At 40.6% G+C, this 19116-nt stretch overlaps 2 protein-coding genes across 10 annotated transcripts in view; both read right to left on the bottom strand.

Moving 5' to 3' along the window:
• The window catches only part of CUNH11orf65 (chromosome unknown C11orf65 homolog), a 177098-nt gene that overhangs the window by 112086 nt on the left and 45896 nt on the right, over positions 1-19116 (bottom strand). The gene's annotated exons all lie outside the window — the stretch shown is intronic.
• LOC129496601 (protein O-glucosyltransferase 3) overlaps positions 1-19116 on the bottom strand; it is a 117419-nt gene that overhangs the window by 52409 nt on the left and 45894 nt on the right. For 5 of the 9 annotated variants that reach the window (XM_055304716.1, XM_055304711.1, XM_055304709.1 and 2 more), the window contains exons 2-3: positions 4854-5014; positions 2961-3123 (exon numbers count right to left, since the gene is read on the bottom strand). In XM_055304716.1, coding sequence (XP_055160691.1) covers positions 2961-3123; positions 4854-5014 — 324 coding nt within the window. Of the gene's footprint in view, positions 1-1941; positions 2227-2960; positions 3124-4853; positions 5015-19116 lie in introns of those variants that run through there. The other 4 variants (XM_055304712.1, XM_055304713.1, XM_055304714.1 and 1 more) reach the window with 2 other exon arrangements.

Raw genomic sequence — 19116 nt, forward strand, 5'->3', positions numbered from 1 at the left:
TTACTGAAACTTTGTGCTAGGGGGCTGAGTACTATGTCACAGGCACTAGATGCCCTGTAATAAGACATGAGGAGACAAGACATACAGGGAAATGTTGGGGGAAAGATACTTGCAATATACATGTATACTTCTCTTGAATTTATTGGCCAGCAATAAATCAACACAAGTGGAAAATATTTTTCCTTTTTTCCTGGGGCTGGGAAAGGGTCACAGGGGATATAGTTCAATCATTTATAAATAGGATTAAAATAGCAATGGAATGAGGCATGTGGGTGTCTCAGTCAGTTGAGTGTCTGCCTCTTGGTTTTGGCTCAGGTCCTTATCTCAGGGTCCTGGGATTCGGCCCTGAGTTGGGTTCCACACTCAGCTCTTGGGAGTCTGCTTAGAATTGTTTCCCCTCTGCTCCTTCCCCTGCTCTTACTCTCTCAAAGAAGTCAATAGAGTCTTTAAAAAATAATGAGATAATTTGGGAAGTACATAGATTTGGGAGGAGAAACTAGTCATATTTGAAGCAGACATGGCAAACCTTTTTTGCCTTTTTGTTAATTCATTAAGTCACCATGTTCCAGTAGCTTTTTACCCACTCATAGTAGGAAATCAAGCCTCAGTAGGTCATATACTTTTACTGGCTGGGCCTTTCTAAAGTAGGTATCTGATGAAATAACTAGATCCATTTTTTTCTGGGGAAGAATTATCCATGATCCAGTGTCATTTCTTGGTTAAACCACAGCTTAAAAGATGAAAAGAAATTTCTCTGATACTCAAGTATTTCAGGGCTGAACAGAAAGCTGTATTTGGCCTAGAGGGATTGGTTCTCTTTCTGTGATTTGCAAAAGATTCTCTAAACTGCTTTGCTGACTTGTTCTCCAGAGCACAGAGTGTGACAAAGTCTAGCCTAGGTGGCCTTGGCAAGTAGAAACCTGACTGACCTGGCACAGAATGTCTCTGCTCTCCTGGGCTCTTTGTCAGTTCTTCCTGGTGCATTACAGGCAAGGAGGAGCTCCTGAGTCATGTATTTGGAAGGCTGATTTTGTATTTCAAAAGCTTAGAACTGCCAAAGAAAGTTAGGTTCTACTTAAGCGTAAAGAGTCCCTAGAAATGTTCAACACACAATTAATATTCCTACCATAGTAAAACACTCTCTAACTTGACCACCCCCTGGCCACGCGCGCGCACACACACACTCAGGATTTATATCCAAATATTTAGGTCACGCACATATTTAAAAATAAAAAGACATATTTTTGCAGTTTATCTACTGAAACTTCTCAGGAACAAAAAACACGCCTTTATAATACTCTGCGTCCTCAGCATTAATAAATATTTATCTCCACTTATGGTTTGAAAGTAGAATGTATTTAGAGAAGACAAATTCTGAAAACTGCTTAACATATGCATATATACTTTAAGGATAAAATCTGTTTCACTTCTGCATTCTGATTTTTATTTTCAGTTTGTATGGTTAAAAGAAGGCTACATGTCATTTTGGCACACAGGAAGGACGATTGCTAAATAAATTTTGCTAAGTTGTGATTTTTTTTTCACCTTGGTCTATGACCAGAAAACATGATACCCAGATGGAAGATTCTAGATTTGCTGTCTTTGATCCACTTTTGCAGTGACTTGCAATATGAGCTTGGAAATAACTTGTCCACAGAGTGAACAGGTTTCTCAACTTTTCCTGGTTTACTGATGTTAGATTGTGCAGCTGTATAAAACTCTGCCTTAAAGAAACTTACCTAAAACACAAAGTACACCATCAGTCCCAGCTACACCACACATCAGGAAGATTTCTCTTGCCCTTAAAAATCCACATTTCCTCAAAAGGACATACCCTTTGATTTCGAATCCCCAAAAGAGAGAATTACTAGCATTTCAAACATTCTTTTTTTTGGGGGGGGGGGAGGATTTCAAACATTCTTACAAAGAAAAGCAACTCACCTATTTGAAGAGTACTTCCTTACAAGTGACTCTGGTAGAGATGGTCACCTAAACCTACATTCTGTTCAGCTCTTCGTTATTTCAGCAAAGACAAAAGCAGTCTCAGGTGAACGCTGGAAGCGAAAAAACCTTCCATCCAACCCAAGAGGGGAGGGCAGAGTTCTGTTCTGCAGGTTTGGGAGCCTCATCACATACCCCACCAAGTGGCGTGCGATGTTTTCCAGCAAGAGTGACCTCCAGCAACTATTTAGTGCAGCAACGCACTCCTAATGGTTTGACGGCACACATCACGTGTGAAGCCAACACCACAAGAGGGTGGGAAGCTTTTCAACCAGGAAGACATGCCGAAAATATTCAGCAGTCAGCTCGATTGCATGTAGGCAAAGCCTTGCTTGTTTTTCACAAAACAATCCAACAACTAATGAGTCAAGATGAACCGATTTACACCGTTCTACACTGAGAGCTATTTGGAACTCTGCCTGCCCCCAGAGCTTCCTCTTTTCCTTTACCTTAAGTTTAAATTCTGGAAAACCACATCAGAACAGCTGTCCCGAACACTGCTCAGCACAGTAATACCTTTATTTCCTCAATTTTAAAATGCAAGTTTTCTCTACTCTCTTTGCTCATCTCCTTTGCTTTCAATTCATCTTTATACCCCATCTCTCCTTGTGACCACAGATACACACACCCCCAAGCAAAAAGTTGTTTTGATTTAAAGATATCTTCCAGACCAGAGCATAGAACAGGTTCTTGAAACAGCAGAGAAAGTCAATTATTATTTCCCAACATTTAACCCGTCATTCACTCAGTGCACTCCCTGGGACCTGTGCAATTGGTTAGAAGTTGGCTTTCAAAGGAGCCAAGTTTCATGATTGCAGAAGGACTTTGTCCCACTGCGAGTTTAGTCCTGTTTCCTTTGTTAGTATCTGAATTTAAAGCCTAAGAACAAACATTAAACATTCTGAACACAAAACAGGCTACTGGCCTCAGAGCTGTCACATGATCTGGGTTTAACTCACCCTTTCTGTCCTAGCGATTGAAGCTTGAAAGTCTCCTTTCTGGATTTTCTGAATGAGAACAGGGAAGCAAAGGATGATCTGAAGCTCAGCCGAGAAGAAATGGATGTTGGGTTTCTTTGATGAGGTGTATTTTTAGATCTTGATGTTTGTGATTCTGTGGAATCTAGGGGGACATTGTAGACATCTGGCATCACTCAATATTTACAGGTAACTATATCTCAGAGAACTAAGACTCCACTCTTGCTTCCCACCTCCGTTTATGCAGACTGAAACGCTGCAGGCACCCCCACAGAAAGACTACAGGAACTTAGGGAAGCCCTGTGCCTCTGATGGTTCTGCTGAGTAGAGAAAATCCTCATAAAGAATGGGGAGCCTTTCAATGCACTGTGAACTGTGGGCTGCACTTCTGCACACCAGCTGCACAAATCCATCCAAAGTTGTACGGAAGGGGTCAAGGCCCTCTTCAACTTTCGGGTTGCTTTTAGCCACCTGTCCTTCAGATATTTTTATTTTAGTGTTTTAAAACCATAGTGATAGACACCAGTAACTTTTTACTCCAAAGAAAGTGAAGGAAAAGAAAATTAAGCCATTTAGAGTGTTCCTTATTCCCATAAAAAATCTATCTCTGTGTTTGTGTATTTGCTACATATATGGTTTATATGTATACAAGCCTATAATATAAATATGTCTAATATATGTACAGATAATACATAGTTATATGTGTGAGAATTTAAAATTCTAAGGCAACCAACACATACTAAGTCTATAATGCTGTAATACATTTGGGCATGCTGAATTTTAAGTATTAGAGAGATTAAGGTAAGGGGAGAGATTAAGGTAAGCCTGGTATATATGGAGTTAATTTCAAAATCTGGACTATGAGTCTTTTTAGATAGATCTGTTAATGATGGGAGTTATAAAATATTGTCAACAAAAGTTTAGAAATATTGTTAAAAAAAGAAATATTGTTACACGTTTTTTGATGTTACTAATGTTAGTAACACACAAGAAAAAGTAGTCCATGTGACTATATCAGCAGGAAGACACTCTACACTGTTTTAGTAGTTTATAATTTTGAATGCACTTTGTTATTCTCACAATAGTTGTGTGAAAGTAGGTTTTATTATCCTCATTTACAGATAAAGTGATTGGTGAAGATAAGTGACATGTGAATAGTGACACAGTTGGGATGTTCAAAGAAAGCATTTACCTATGGAGCTCTTCTATGCCCTTCCCCCTCCCTCCTCCTTCTGCATCACCATCTCATTCATTTAAGTGCCTACTGTCTTCCAGTCTAGTACTTTATACATATATAACGATCCTATGAGGTGTATCATCATACCCTTTTAAAGATGAGAAAACTGAAGCTTATAGAGAATAAGTAACTTGAACAGTCACATGGATTCTGATCTAATAGAGAGTACAGGAGTGGAGATTTGAATCCAAGTCTTTTTTAGTATCGATGTCTGTTCTTAACCACTATGCTATCTTGCCTGATTCTAGAAACACCCCACCCCCCCAAAGACATTACAGCACATTTTCTGTTCACTCTTTTCACTATTTGTTAGGTTATAAAACTTTTGTTCCTTATGATTTAAAAATAGTCCTAAATATGGATTGGTTAAATTGGAGAGCCACTGAGTCATTATCTAGAATACTGTGCCATAAGAAAAAAACTTTTAGGGCAGCCCCGGTGGTGCACTGGTTTAGCACCACCTTCAGCTTGGGGTGTGATCCTGGAGACCTGGGATCGAGTCCCACGTTGGCCTCCCTGCATGCATTGAGCCTGCTTCTCCCTCTGCCTGTGTCTCTGCCTCTCTCTCTCTGTCATGAATAAATAAATAAAATCTTTAAAAAAAGAAAAAAACTTTTAGATCTAAATTTTTTTCTCACCATTTTCTGCCATTGTCTTCCTTAGTCTGTATGTAAGTGGTTGTTTCAACATTTGGCTAACATCTGTTTCATTGCAAAACTTTTTTCTTTGAATTTCTTCAAACCATTCGCCAGTCACTCCTTGAAGCCATCTGATATCCCTCTTTGTGTTCTGGAGTTTGCTGAAATAAAGCAAAAATATCAATGCACCCTTTAAATTACTTCATTTTAGGTAAAAATTCATGCAATAGGAGCTAAATGTGAGCTGGTGGGAGAGCTACATAAACTCTGAGTCTAAGGAGGGAAATGGATTCTAGTCAGAATTCCCTTTTCACTACCATGTACATATTTTAGTTGTATTTTTCTAAATGACAATCTAAAAGTTTTTGCTAGTCATTAAAATAATCAAGCTGGTGATGACAACCTGGGATAAGCATTATGTGAACTGACCTAATAGAGTTGAATGATTGATGGTTTAATGACATGGAAAAACCAGAATATTCTAGTTCTGATTACTCGTTTGCTCATTCATTCATTCATTCATTCGTTCAGTGTTTATTAAGCAATGTCCATGTACCAGTCCCAGGGTAGACAGTGGGGATTCAACACTGAATATAATAGATAGGGTTCTTACTCATCCAGTGGCCAAAGATAAAAGTTTACAAGCAGAGAAGAAATGACTGAATGTAATGATTTTAGATAATAAAATTCCTGAAACACAAAAGTCCATGAATGAGTTTACAGCTAATGCTTAGTAGTCAAGGCCTGTGTGGCTTGAGATGGATAGGAAAAACTATCCAGAGCACAACTGTGTCTGCCCCACACTTTCCAAACACCAGACTTGAAGTCTTATCATTCCTTCTTTATCCTTTTCCCCTGCCTTCTCCTGCTATGTCCTCTTTCAAATGAAAATGTTGGCTGCGTTCTTAATTAAATCACTGGTTGTGATCTTTCTTTTTTTAAGATTTTATTTATTTATTCATGAGAGACACACAGAGAGAGGCAGTGACACAGGGAGAGGGAGAAGCAGGCTCCCTGTGGGGAGCCCCATGCAGGACTCAATCTCAGGACCTCAAGATCACAATCTGAACCGAAGGTAGATGCTCAACCACTGAGCCAACCAGGCGTCCCTCTTTCTTTTCTTTTTTTTAAAGGAGATCATTTTGTTCTATTTCAGGAAAGCCCTTAGAACTGTTTGGAAGTGAGAGGTGCTTAATTCAGGGAGTGAGAGAGAGAGGGAGAGGAAGAGCGAGTGTGGGCACCCGGGACAGGCAAACAGAGCAGAAAGAGGAGTCTGAAGTATACAATGTAAATCTCTTAAAGTGGTCAGTTTGGCACAGGCCTGGGGTTGCTGATGGGCTCCAAGCTTGGGAAGTTCTGCTGTTTGGGAAAGAATTTCATGTAATTCTGCAGCAGATACCCTTTATCCAGGGTCCTCTGTGAAGCACAAGTGTTGGAGAGTTTGTATTATTAAGCAAATGGGGAGTAAGATGGCTACAGAGTGGCAAATTTGGGGTTAATGAACCAAGGTGGTGGCAACTCAGGCTCCTGCTTAGGGCTATGATACTGTCATTTTATAAAATAATCAAGAAGGAAGCCAGAGGCCATCCTGCCCAGACTTGCATTTTGAAATGCATTAGGCAGCAGTCCTCATGTCCAGCCCACAACATCCACTTTGGTGCTTCCATTTGTCATTGCCATCCCTCTGACACCTGGTCACTCCTGTCTCTACTGCCACTTCCCTTACTAGCAGATTGAGAGACCACAGGTAACTTTCTAATCAGTACTGGCTGCTTCCAACTTTACAACACCTCACTTACTAATGTCCCACATTTGTTCAGCACCTCTGCTCTCTCAAAGTCCTCTGTAGTTGTTGGAGCCCGACACTCAGCACCCCTCCTCCTCCATTTCTTTTCTTTTTTTTTTTAAGATTTTATTTATTTATTCATGAGACACAGAGAGAGAGAGGCAGAAACACGGGCAGAGAGAGAAGCAGGGTCCCCTTGGGGAGCCCGATGCCCAGGATCACGTTCTAAGCCAAAGGAAGATGTTCAACCACTGAGCCACCCAGCTGCTCCTCCTCCTCCACTTCTTAATGCATCCATCCACCTCACCTTGGAGTCAAGCTACCTGACTTTGGCATTCTCCAAACAACATAACTGTATTTACTTGTTTTTACTAGAGGCTTGATGTAACATTGACTCTTTGAAAATAATCACACTTCATTTCACCTCAAGTGCTCATTCCATACTGGCACTCATATCCATCACAGCCTGTTTCTTTTCCAACTCCTGGCTAATGAAATCAGAAATCCGTACCTCTATGGGAATACTCCCATGGTTTGAATTCTACTTCTGGAAATGTATCTTGAAGAAGCAGCCCCCTCCACATTAATTCATTTCTAAAAATAATTATGCAGACAATGCAGCATCCTGGGAAAATGCATGGCATACTGCACGAAGTAGCTAACACAAAATGCATGTTTTATCTATTCCAAGCTATGTAAAATGCTTCACCCACAATGACACACTGGGGAAAACAAATCAGAACACTTGATCTCTTAGGGCAGAATAATTATAGGTATTATTTCTATTTTTAACTTTTTAATTATGTTTATTCAGTAAATACAAAATATGAATCTGTTTTTTCTTTTTGTTTGTGAATTTTTATATTGGGGTTTTTTCATTACAATTTTTCTTGTAGATAAAGAAAAAAATCAATGATGTTTTCACAGTCCTTTTTAAAATTTTTTTTTATTTGTACAAAAATTTTATTCACATGTATTTTTATATACCTATGTACATATACACACGTACCTATACATATGTTTATATAGTTATTGAAACATAAAAATACAAACACATACCATTTTAAAAGTTATAAGTCCATATTGTTTTCACAGTCCTAACGCAATCACTCTTAACCATTGGGTGTGATTTTTCATATGGTTGTAATACAATTTATTTAATATACATTTGTAGAAGGCCTCCTAGGATGCATGCAGGGATACAATGCTAAAGAGAGCAGACATAGTTCCCACCCCGTGGGACTCACCATCTAATAAGAGATACAGATCCAAGCCTGGTAAGAATACAGATGTAAAGTAAACAAGAGTGGTGATTGTGATTAACTCATTCAATGCATGTTTGAACTCCAGGTAGTGGAGCAGTGAACAAGTCAAGTCCTTGTCCTTACAGGATTTACACCCTATGGGGACAAACAATAGAAAAGTAAACAGGTGTTAGGAGAGTTTGTAACATAGAACTTGGTATGGGAAGCAGCAAAGATTTTCCTGAGAAGATGACACATAGCCTGAAGGTTGAAGGATGAAGGGGTAGCAGCTAGGGGGTTCTGGAAGAGAACTTTCCAAGCCTTAGAGCAAGTGCCCCCAAGGAAAGAAGCAAGGAGCTGAAATAAGGCCAGCCTGGCTCCAGTGTGGACAAAGAGACAACTAACTGACTAACCATCAGGGAGAGCCGAGAGGCAGTTGCTAGATCATACAGTGAGCATTTGGGATGAGCAATTTGGCACTTAGTCCAGCAGCAGTGAGAATGCATTGTTGACCTGGCAGCAGTATGACATTTTCAAAAGATCATCCTAGACTAAAAACTTTCTACAGCAAAGGAAATCTTCAGCAAAATGAAAAGACAACCTACTGAATGGAAGAAAGTGTTTGCAAATCATATATCTGTTAAGTGTTAATTACCAAATATATAAAGAACTCATACAATTCAATAGCAAAAAACCCAAACAATCTGATTAAAAAATGGCCAGAGGAATTGGAAAAATGTCCAAAGAAGACATACAGATGGCCAGAGGGCACATGAAAAGTGTTCAGAGTTACTAATTGTTCGGGAAATGCAAATCAAAACCACAATGAGATATCACCCCACACAAGGCAGAATGGCTATTACCAAAAAGACAAGAAATAACAAGTATTGGTTAGGATGTGGAGAAAAGGGAACCCTTGTGCACTATTGGTGGGAGTGTAAACTGGTGCAGCCACTATGGAAAACAGTATGGAGGTGCCTCAGAAAGTTAAAAGAGCTACCATATGATCCAGCAGTTACACTTCTGGGTATTTATCTAAAGAAAATGAAAACACTAACTCAAAAAGTATATGCATCTCTGAAGTTGTAATTGTATGGAAAACCAAACTACAATACAAATACAATTTTAATTCCATATATAAAAAATACAATATTATATAATATATACATATAATACAGTACAAATACAATTATAGACACACATGTATACACACAATGAAATACTATTCAGTCATAAGATTTCAAAGTGAAATCTTGCCATTTGCGACAACATGAACAGAACTTGACACTATTACACAAGTGAAATAAGTCAGAGAAAAACAGATACCATATGATCTCACTCATATGTAGAATTTAAAGAACAACAAATGGAGCTCATGGACATAGAGAACAGATTGATGGTTGATGCAGGTGGGGGATGGGAAGTGGGTGAAATGGATGAAAAAGGTCAAAAGGTACAAACTTCTGGTTATAAAATAAGTAAGTTCTGGCATATAATGTACAGCATGCCAACTATAGTTGATGATACTGCAGTGCATATTTGAAAGTTACTAAGAGAGTAAATCTTAAAAATCCCCATCACAAGAAAAAAAAAGTTGTAGCTATGTGTGGTGATGGACGTTAACTAGATTTACCGTGGTGATCAGTTTGCAGTGTATACAAATATTGAATCATTATATTGTACATCTAATTTAAAACTAATATAATGCTACACATATACTTCGGTAATTAAAGAAAAAATATCTTAGCTACAGGTAGGTGGAGAGAGGATTCTAGAGGACCATGGTCAGGGTACTTGTAGGGTTCAGGACAAAGAGGTATTTGCTTAGACCAGGGTGGTGGTGGTGAAGTAGAAGAAAAGTAGAAAGTTTTCAGAGCTACTTAGCAGATGAAATATACCCTCAAGTGCCCACCAAGTGATGAAGTAATTTGGCAAGGTTGTAGGGAACAGAGACATGTCAAGGTTATAGGGAACAGAGACTCCTCAATTTCTGATTCACATAGGTGCACGGAAGATGCCATTCATAGAGGAGGGACAAACAATCGTCAAAAAAAAATTATATGTTACCACCTTTACCACCAGTCATCTTTGGAGCAATCATTAAATATTTGCATAATATTCAAGCTAGTATGATTTCCATAATTTATTTACTATTCTTCTAGTGAAGAACATTAAGATTTTGCCTTAAAAATACTGCTGTAAAATTGAACTCCAATAAAAAAACATACAAAAAAAATACTGCTATAAGAGATACCACTGTGCATTTTCTATTTTTACCGTGCCTCTGACAGACATTAAAGTAGAATTATTGAGTCAAAGAGTAAAAAAAAAAAAAAAAACCCTCTTTTTGTGATTCTTTATACACTATACCAAATGCTTCTCACAATGGCAATAGCATATTCCTCAAGCCAGAGATGTACAAGATGATCGCTTGGCACCTTAGGAAGACTAGATGTTATCCTTTCGAGTATTTTTATTTTCTGAATTTAATACTTTCAGGGTATTTATCAATTTATGAATCAATGTCCGAGAGTCTTTCACTGGAATGAGGCATATTTAATAAAATACAAACTCTTTATTTTTTTTAATAAATACTTTTAATAATACTCTAATTATTTTCCCCAGATTTATGACTTTCATTCTGATTAGGGCTAAAGGAGGTAAAACACACTTTATCTGTGGATGTGCTTATGCTAATATTTGCCCCCCAAAGACAATGAGAAATGAAATGCAGACAGTAATTACATGCAGATATATGAAAGGGCATGATTTTACGAAATTCAGTGACTTTTGGGTCACCTGGCTGGCTCAGTTGGTGGAACATGAGACTCTTGATCTCAGGCTGTGAGTTCAAGCCCCACATTGTGTGTAGAGATTACTTAAAATAAATAAATAAACTTTAAAAAAAAAAGAAATTCAGGAGGCCTGGGTGGCTCCGTTGGTTAAGCGTCTGCCTTGGATCTCAGGGTCCTGGGATGGAGCCCCACATAGGGCTCCCTGCTAAGTGGGGAGTCTGCTTCTCCTTCTCCCTCTGCTGCTCACCCTGCTTGTGCTCTCCTGCTCACTCTCTTACACTGTCTCTCTCTCTCTCTCTCTCAAATAAATAAATAAAATATATATTTTTTTAAAAGAAATTCAGTGGCTTTTAAAGCAGCAATATTCCATGGTTGCTGATAACTGGGTGAATATGTACAGCTAAGAGCCTGAAAATTCAAGGGTCAGGTAGTAAAAAAAATGGCATTGTGTTTACCTATTCCTAAAGGAAGTAAAACATAAACAATTCTGGCCTTCCAAGTGAGGATAACCCAGGAAGGGAGGTTATGAACGGCATACAAGTCTAAATTCCCTGGGTACCTGTAACTCAACTCCTTTATCCTTTATACCAGAGTCTTATGTCCTATAAAACACAGTCAGTACTTTTATAATGGTTGACTGAGCTACTTTTTTAAAATTTTATTTTATTTATTTGAGAGAGAGCCAGCGAGCACGAGGAGGGGGAGGGCAGAGGAAGAGGGAGAAGCAGACTTCCTGCTGAGCAGGAGCCTGATGCGAGGCTGACCCCAGAACCCTGAGATCAAGACCTGAGGTGAAGACGGATGCTTAACAGACTGAGCCACCCAGGTGCCCCTGACTGAGTTTCTTGTACTAAAAAGAACACAACAGTAAACCCGGCAGTTCAGACTGATCAATTTCCTTAAAAAAATATACCAAAGCTCAACACTACAAAATAAACAAGCAAAGCACCTTAACATAAAGATATGTGAACCTTCAAAGGACAGCATTTTAAGTCTCCATTGGGAGACTTGGTCTGAGCAAGAACTTTTGTTTGTGAGTGGAATTCAACCAAATTCATAGCCAGCCTTCCTTGGGGCCCTCCCTCCTCTGTGCTGGTTTGTTCCATACTAGGGCAGCCACTTGGGACAGGCCGTCTGCTCTTCGCCAAGGAGAACACAGGGTTACAGACCAGAACACCAAGGATAATTACCAGTGCACACCTTGCTGGCTTGGCTGGTCCAGCTTGACTCAACATATCAGGAGGGACTGTTGTCTACACTTGTAGCCTGTTCCACCCCCAGGCTGATTAACTTGACTCAACCACATCAGGTCTTTTCTTGCTGAGCCACAGTCCCAGCCCTCTGCTCCAAGTCAACATGTTCTTCCTTCACGCACAGGAATCTCAGCCTGCCGCTGCCTTGATGCCACTCGAGGCCTACAAACGGAGTGTGCTCCTCTGGGACTCCTTCCTCTGTTGATGGACTCTCCATCCTTGGGGAGTGAATCCCAGCTGCCCTCTCCTCTTGTCTTCCCTAGCTGTGCCCCTGAAGACCTCTGCAACTCACTTTTCTTTGTTCACCTTTCTTCCCAGCAGGTCCAGGTCATCTTATTTTCATGGTGACCTACCTACCTATATTTAGCACGTGCTCAGTGAGTGGCAGCTGTCCCCCTAGGTCCCATTCTCCACCTCCACCCCCCTGCTTTCCTCCCATACTACAAAGAGCAGTGGAGGAGGGTCAGGTTTCTCTCTGGGTGATCTGGGTCAAATATGTGACTTTCTCGGCTTTGTTTATCTCCTTCATCAAAGGGGGTTGGATGATGGGGGCAGGTCTCCACAACTCCTCATATCCCTGATCATCGGCTCCCTTGCCCTGTGACTTTGTCACTCCTCCTGCCCCTCAAATCTGGGCTGGCCTTGGGCTCAGAACAACTGAAAGTGATGAAGAGGTATCATCAGACTTCTGAGTCTGGGCCCCAGGAAGCCTTGCAGCCTCAGCTCTGCCTCTGGGAATCTTGGTTCTGGTGCAGAGAATGAGAGCATGCTCATACGGGCCCAGTGGGGCACATCGCCACCTGCCAGACGCATGAGTGTGGGCACCTGAGCCCCTCCAGATGCAGAGATCCCCAGGCAGGACCAGGAGAGCCACCCAGCTGAGCGCAACCCAAATGGCTGTCCCCCAATTATTATCTTTATAATCTTAAAGATATCTTCTGGTTGAAAACATACAGTGAAATGAAAAGGCTCATTATTCCTACATCAGAATTAAATCATTAAGAAATCTTATAAATCTGAAGAGGGCCTTATAATCTCATTGATCTCTCCATCTTCAGGCAAAATAATAATAATCAGTAATAACAACAGATGCTGTCTCCTACTCGACAGGATTTTGTAACTGTTATTACTAATCCTCACAAGGCTGCATTAGGATTCAATATCCTCATTTACAGAGACACCTTTGAGCCCACCGGCAGGCTGGTGCTTTGCTCTGGGATGAAAACTCAGGCCTTGATTCTCAAGCCCCTATCCACCTAAACCTTCTCTCTCACTGCCTCTGGGTACCATCAACTCTATTAAGAAACAGTGTGACTAATCAATAGAAGTAAGCTCAAAGTGACTTTTAACATTTAAAAAGGTAGTGATGAGAATACAAATAGTATGAAGAAGAGAGCGGCTGGACAAATGTTCAGAGCAAGCAAGTCCCCTAAACCAGAAGACAGGAATTATACCTTCCATTTTCTTGTCTGAAAGATCTCAAATATTTCTCAAAATTGCTCCCATAAGAGCTTCTCTTGCTGAGGCCATCAATTTGTCTTTGTGCATTTTTTCTCTACTTTCCTTATTGCCTTGGCTTCTGTACACATCATTTTCTTTCACAACTGACCTTCCTGTACACGAGCCATCTTATTACACCTCGTTCTGCTTTCCAGACAGCTTGGCAGCTGATCTCTACCAACCCTCTCCTTTTGGCTTCCAGGACCTCTAGCCAAAATATTCCCCAAATCCCCCACCCTACTCTGGTCTTACAGGTTCTGTCATCAGCGAAACCTAGAACAAACTGTTCAACTGAATCCTGTAAAAAGGGATTTGTCGCTTGATTGTAGATCAAAGCAGCATTAAAGTTCTCCTCCCACACAGAAATTCAAATACTTTTTTGTCTCATATTGCCCAGCAACCATAACACACAGGAAAGCACAAATGGAGTACACTAGGCAGGAACTGTATCCTGAGTCAGAGCTCGGACCTTAGGTTAATGTCACCATGGAAGCTGGATCAGTCTGTCCCACTAAGGACAATTTCCAAACCCTGAAACCCCAAGAAAAGTCATTTCAGGAAAGTGTGCCCCTTTGTTTTTATGCTCCAGAAAGGTGATACTTCCAGGTACAGATTTCTTATCGCTCATCTGCTAGGGAAAGCTGTAGAAAGCTATCATGAGCTTTCAGCCAGGAAGATGTGAAGTAAAGAAAGCAAAAGCCCTTGTTCCTAGCCCACACCAACAGCTTTACAATCCAGGGCCTGGCCTGTCCTCTTTCTGGTTGCTTTTCTAAAAAGATTGTTTCCTGACAGCCTTTGTCTCTGACATCAGAGCTTGCTGTTTGGCTCAATCCATAGCCAAAACTCAGGAAGAGGCTGGGATTAGAAAAAGCAGGTAGGTGTCTGTCTTGGAAAATGTGTTCTCTTGCTGACAGTGAAGTTAAACCATAGAGGTTTAACCATAGTTAAACCAAAGTCTGGAAGAAGGAAGTTCACATGAAGAAAAGGAATGAACTAAAGCAAGCAACAATAACAATGAAAACAACAAACCTTCAGAACTAAAGGAGTGGCCACAAAATAATGGCACCAGTTTTCCAGCCAAACTCGATAACAAAACCCATTTAAATTCCTTGAATGGCTGTGATTGAGATTGCCTAATACAGATTAAAAGACGATTTTTTTTTCTGTATTCTTTAAATGGGCCATTATAAACTTCCTGGATGTTTATTCTCAGAGGACACGAAGTCACAACAGAAGGGAAAAATAAGTAATCTAAGTCACAGTAAGACTCATCATTGCCAAGCGGGGTCTGAGCACAGTGAGTGATCTCTTACCCATTAGCCACCCTAAGGAAGGTGCTGTAGGAAGGCTGGCTGTCCACTCTGAAGCCAGACTCGGAGTTTAAGGGTCAATTCCTCATGTAGCCAACCATCAGGGCTTTTCTGTCCTCTTAGGTTAATCTTATCTCTTTTTAATTCATTCATACCTTTTATCCACGCCACCTGGGAAGGCACCCACTGACACCCCTCAATTTTCAAATTATACTGAATGACTTGTCATGTACTTGTTTGGCTGCCCACCAGGCTGTCAGCTTCCTGGGGACTAGGGACTACTTTTCATTTGTCTTGGTTAACTCCAGGGCCTAGCATGGTTCCTGACTCATGCTAATCAATACATAGTTACTCAACTTTTGGGCGTAATGAATGAGCTCTACAAACTTATGCCATCATTGTGGAGCAACTCAATCAATATTTGACATAAGTAAGAGATGTGATCCTGCACACAAATTAAAATCGTGTATGCAAAAAATGATTTTTCCCTAAGAATATTATGGGAAAGTTAGTCCCAGCTAACATTTACACAGGTGGCCACCCAAGGCCCGGCATAATTACATGTATTAGTTAATTTAATTTTGTGGTAAGAACACCGTGAGGTAAATAATATTCCATTCTACCGATGAGGAAATTAAAATGCTGAGATGCTTTGTTAAAAAGTCAGACCGTCTGGTTTGAATGCTGTACCTCATCTTTACGAGCCTTGTGATGTTCACTTCTCTGAGCCTCAGTTTTTTTCATCTACAAAGTGGGGGTAGGAGTAATCATATCTCACGGGGTTTTGGCAAGGATTAAGTGAATGAGTACATGGAAGGCCCATACACCCAGGCCTGGCAGGATGAAGTGCTGAGTTAGTGGGATCCGTGAAATGTGTTGTTGGCTGAGGAGTGGGGGTGTAATGTGTATCACCTTCCCCAGCAAAACAGACGTGGACAGCAGTAAAGAGAATCACACTTCAGGTCTTTATTTCCCTGTAAAGAAATTCCAAAGCATCAACTGTTTCGGTTGGGGCCCTCCCTGCTCCTCTCAGACCTCCATATTGCACTTAATGGCCCAGTAGCTAGAAAACTAATTTGCAGTGAAGATTTCAGAGAGGAGGACCACACTGGGTAAGCTCACCGCCAGTCACTGGAATGGACCTCACCCCACCGTGAATGCACGGGCTAATGCCAAGGGTTGGGAACACGATTGCTAAGAGTTTTGCATATTTTTAGTAGAAGATCTAAAACGGTTTACTTTACTTTTTTCTTTTTTTTTTTTTTTAAAGCTTTTATTTATTTATTCATGAGAGACAGAGAGAGAGAGAGAGGGGCAGAGACACAGGCAGAGGGAGAAGCAGGCTCCATGCAGGGAGCCTGATGTGGGACTCGATCCCAAGTCTTCAGGATCAGGCCTGGGCTGAAGGCAGGCACTAAACCACTGAGACATCCAGGAATCCCCATGGTTTACTTTTCTAAACTTTCATAAGGCAAGTGTCCTTGAACTGAGAATAGTTTACACATTTACTTATCTCATCCTGGATTCCAGTCTAACTTCAGAAAGTAAGTATTTATACATGTGATTCAGCTAGTATTTTTCAAGCACTTACTATGTGCCAGGCATTGTTCTGGAAGCTTGAAATTAATCAGTACACAAAAGGGACAGCTCTGAGCCTTCCTAGAGTTTGTAGCTAGCAAGCAATGGGATTTCCACAGCCACCTCCTTGGCCCAAACCACCACATTCTCTCACCTGGGTGACTGCAGGAACTCCCTCCTTGTCTCCCTGCATCCACTCTAGCTCCTCCTTCATTCAGGCTCCACATAGCAGCCAGAGTGATATTTTAAAACCACAGAGGGAAGTCTGGAGACAAAGGCTTAAATCTCTCCAGCCAGGAGCTTCCATCCATACTTAGAATTCCAAACTCAATGGGCCTACAGGGCTGCACAGCCTCTGGCCCTCTGCCTTTTCTACCAGTTTTATCATACCTCCTCCTCCTGTTTTAATCAGCAGCTAGCCTTCTTTCTGCTCCTCTGGAAAGCCAATCTGGTCCCCAGTGGGCTTTGCACTTGCTGTTCCCCTCAAACTGCAATATTCTTGCCTATTTTATCATGTGACCACTCCTTTGTATCATTTAGGCCTTAGCTAAAATGTCACATTCTAAGAGAGGCCTTCTGTGATCCTCCAACAGAAATAATCCCTTCCTCCAACCACACCTGCTATCAAATTACTTGGTCTACTTGTCTTAATCTCATTAATCTTCTTATGGAAACACCTTCATTTATTTGCTTTTTTTTTTTTTTTTTTTGGTCAATTTATCTCCCCTTTGCCCCACTCAAAAAAAATCCACGAGAGCAAGGACTTTGCTTGTCCTGTTTTCTGGAATGACGTCTGACATAGAGCGGGGACTCCATAAATTCTAGGTGAACAAATGAATACGAATTTGGGACACTCTTCTCTCTGGGCCTGTATTTGTTCATCTATAAAATAAGGGGTCTGAATTTGAAGCTCCCAAGGGTACTTTCCCACTTCTAATGATTCTAAGCATGCTTTTGCTAATATTTCAAGGGGGTACAGCCTACTATTTAAGAACACGGTTAACAAATCCATATTTAGGTATGTCTGGGCTCTCACAGATTCCAGAAAATTTACAATTCCAGATTCAAACTGACAATATCTTTCTAGAAAATGAAGATAAGATAACATTTGGGGTTATTTATATCTAGCACCTTCGAGATGCTGCTGAATGTTATGGGAAGCGTGCACATGGCACACCCTTCTGGAGGCAAGCAGTGGCCTGGGATTAAATGGTCAGCATATGCTGCCTGACAGCCACTGCGCTAGGTGCTTCCACGGGGGCTCAGTGAGGTAGGTACTACTATCCTCATTACATAGTAAAAAAAAAAAAAAATTGAAACCATGAAATGCAAAAGAACGAGCCTGTGGTTATCCCATGGAGAGTAAAAGAGCAAGGTTTCTGCCTAGCTTCAGACCCCGACTACTCAGCATGGTAACATGTGTTGAGTTATTCCAGTGTGAGTACAGATTATTTTCTGGAGTCTGAATTATTCAACACATGGCCTGTCTCTGCCCTTTTTTCATGCCAGTGGAATATCAACTCCCTAGCCAGAGTGCCAGACTTTCTGAACACACAGCAAGCAGTGACTAAATATTTGAAAACTAGAGTTTTTAGCCTTTGCTTCTCACTTATTATTATTTTTTTAAGTAGGCTCCATGCCCGACATGGAGCTTAACATGGGGCTTGAACTCACAATCATGAGATCAAGACCTGAGCTGAGATCAAGAGTTAGACACATAACTGACTCACATGAGCCACCCAAGCATACTCCCCACTCATTCTTCTTTACACAGACACTCAGACATCTTTCCAAAGAAACTTGTAAGGCAAAAATTAATGCAAATTGTGTGTTAGGATTCTACAGTGTAGGGAAGGTACTTGGAGCTGCTAATGTGCACATAAATCCCTCTTGTGAGGCTGTTACTAGCACAGCTGCTAGGCAGGTTAGAGCCAATAAGTTCTGATCCTTAGATAAAGCCTATGATCTCAGCATCTTGGATTTGCTTACATATTATATTATTCACAGCTTCTTTCCAAAGACGACTACATCCTGAATTTTGCCACACCCTCTGTGCTGCTAGTTATGTAATCAGGTAACAAGACAGAACTGTACTCCTGTATATCTAGTGCATCCTGCCTTCATTTTCATGAATGAGAATGCAGATCGTGTTATTTTTTCTCATATTCAGGCAACTTAATGCCAATTCTTAAAACATGCCTTGCCAAGGAAAAAATTCAGAAAGAGGAGCAGTCTCTGAGGAATCTAGGCAATCCTACAAGGTTGAAAGAAAGGGATGCTCCTATAACTTTATTCCAGATCTAGGCAGAAAGGTGACAGAACTACATTGTCTTCACTGTAATTAATACTCACATTTATCGTATTCAGTTTAATTCACTGTTTGTACCATGCTAATTTACTGATGTTAGAAAACCAACTCAAATCCAATGTTCTGAAAGTAGCTTTAACTTTAAGAAACTTAATGCTGCATTCCCTCTCTCACTACCCCTACCCACACACTGACCAAATATGCAAGCCAGGACTAAAAAAAAAGAGGCATTACAAATAGCTATTCAGTCTTTGCTTCAGGGCACAGAATGCGAGAAAATGCCCTGAAGTCTCCTAAATTCCACCAATGTGAAAGTAATGTCCCAGCATCTCCAACAAGGGTAATGGAAATTCAGAAAGTCCAGGACTTGCAAATCATTTATCCAACACAGGATTCAACAATGAGGTCAAAGGAAGTTTGGACATAAGTTAAGGCTCATTGGTCTGGATCACAGTTTGTAATACATTTTCAAAAAGAGTTAACCCTTTT

Source organism: Nyctereutes procyonoides, unplaced genomic scaffold (assembly GCF_905146905.1).
Source record: "Nyctereutes procyonoides isolate TBG_1078 unplaced genomic scaffold, NYPRO_anot_genome, whole genome shotgun sequence".
NCBI classification, from domain to species: Eukaryota; Metazoa; Chordata; class Mammalia; order Carnivora; family Canidae; genus Nyctereutes; species Nyctereutes procyonoides.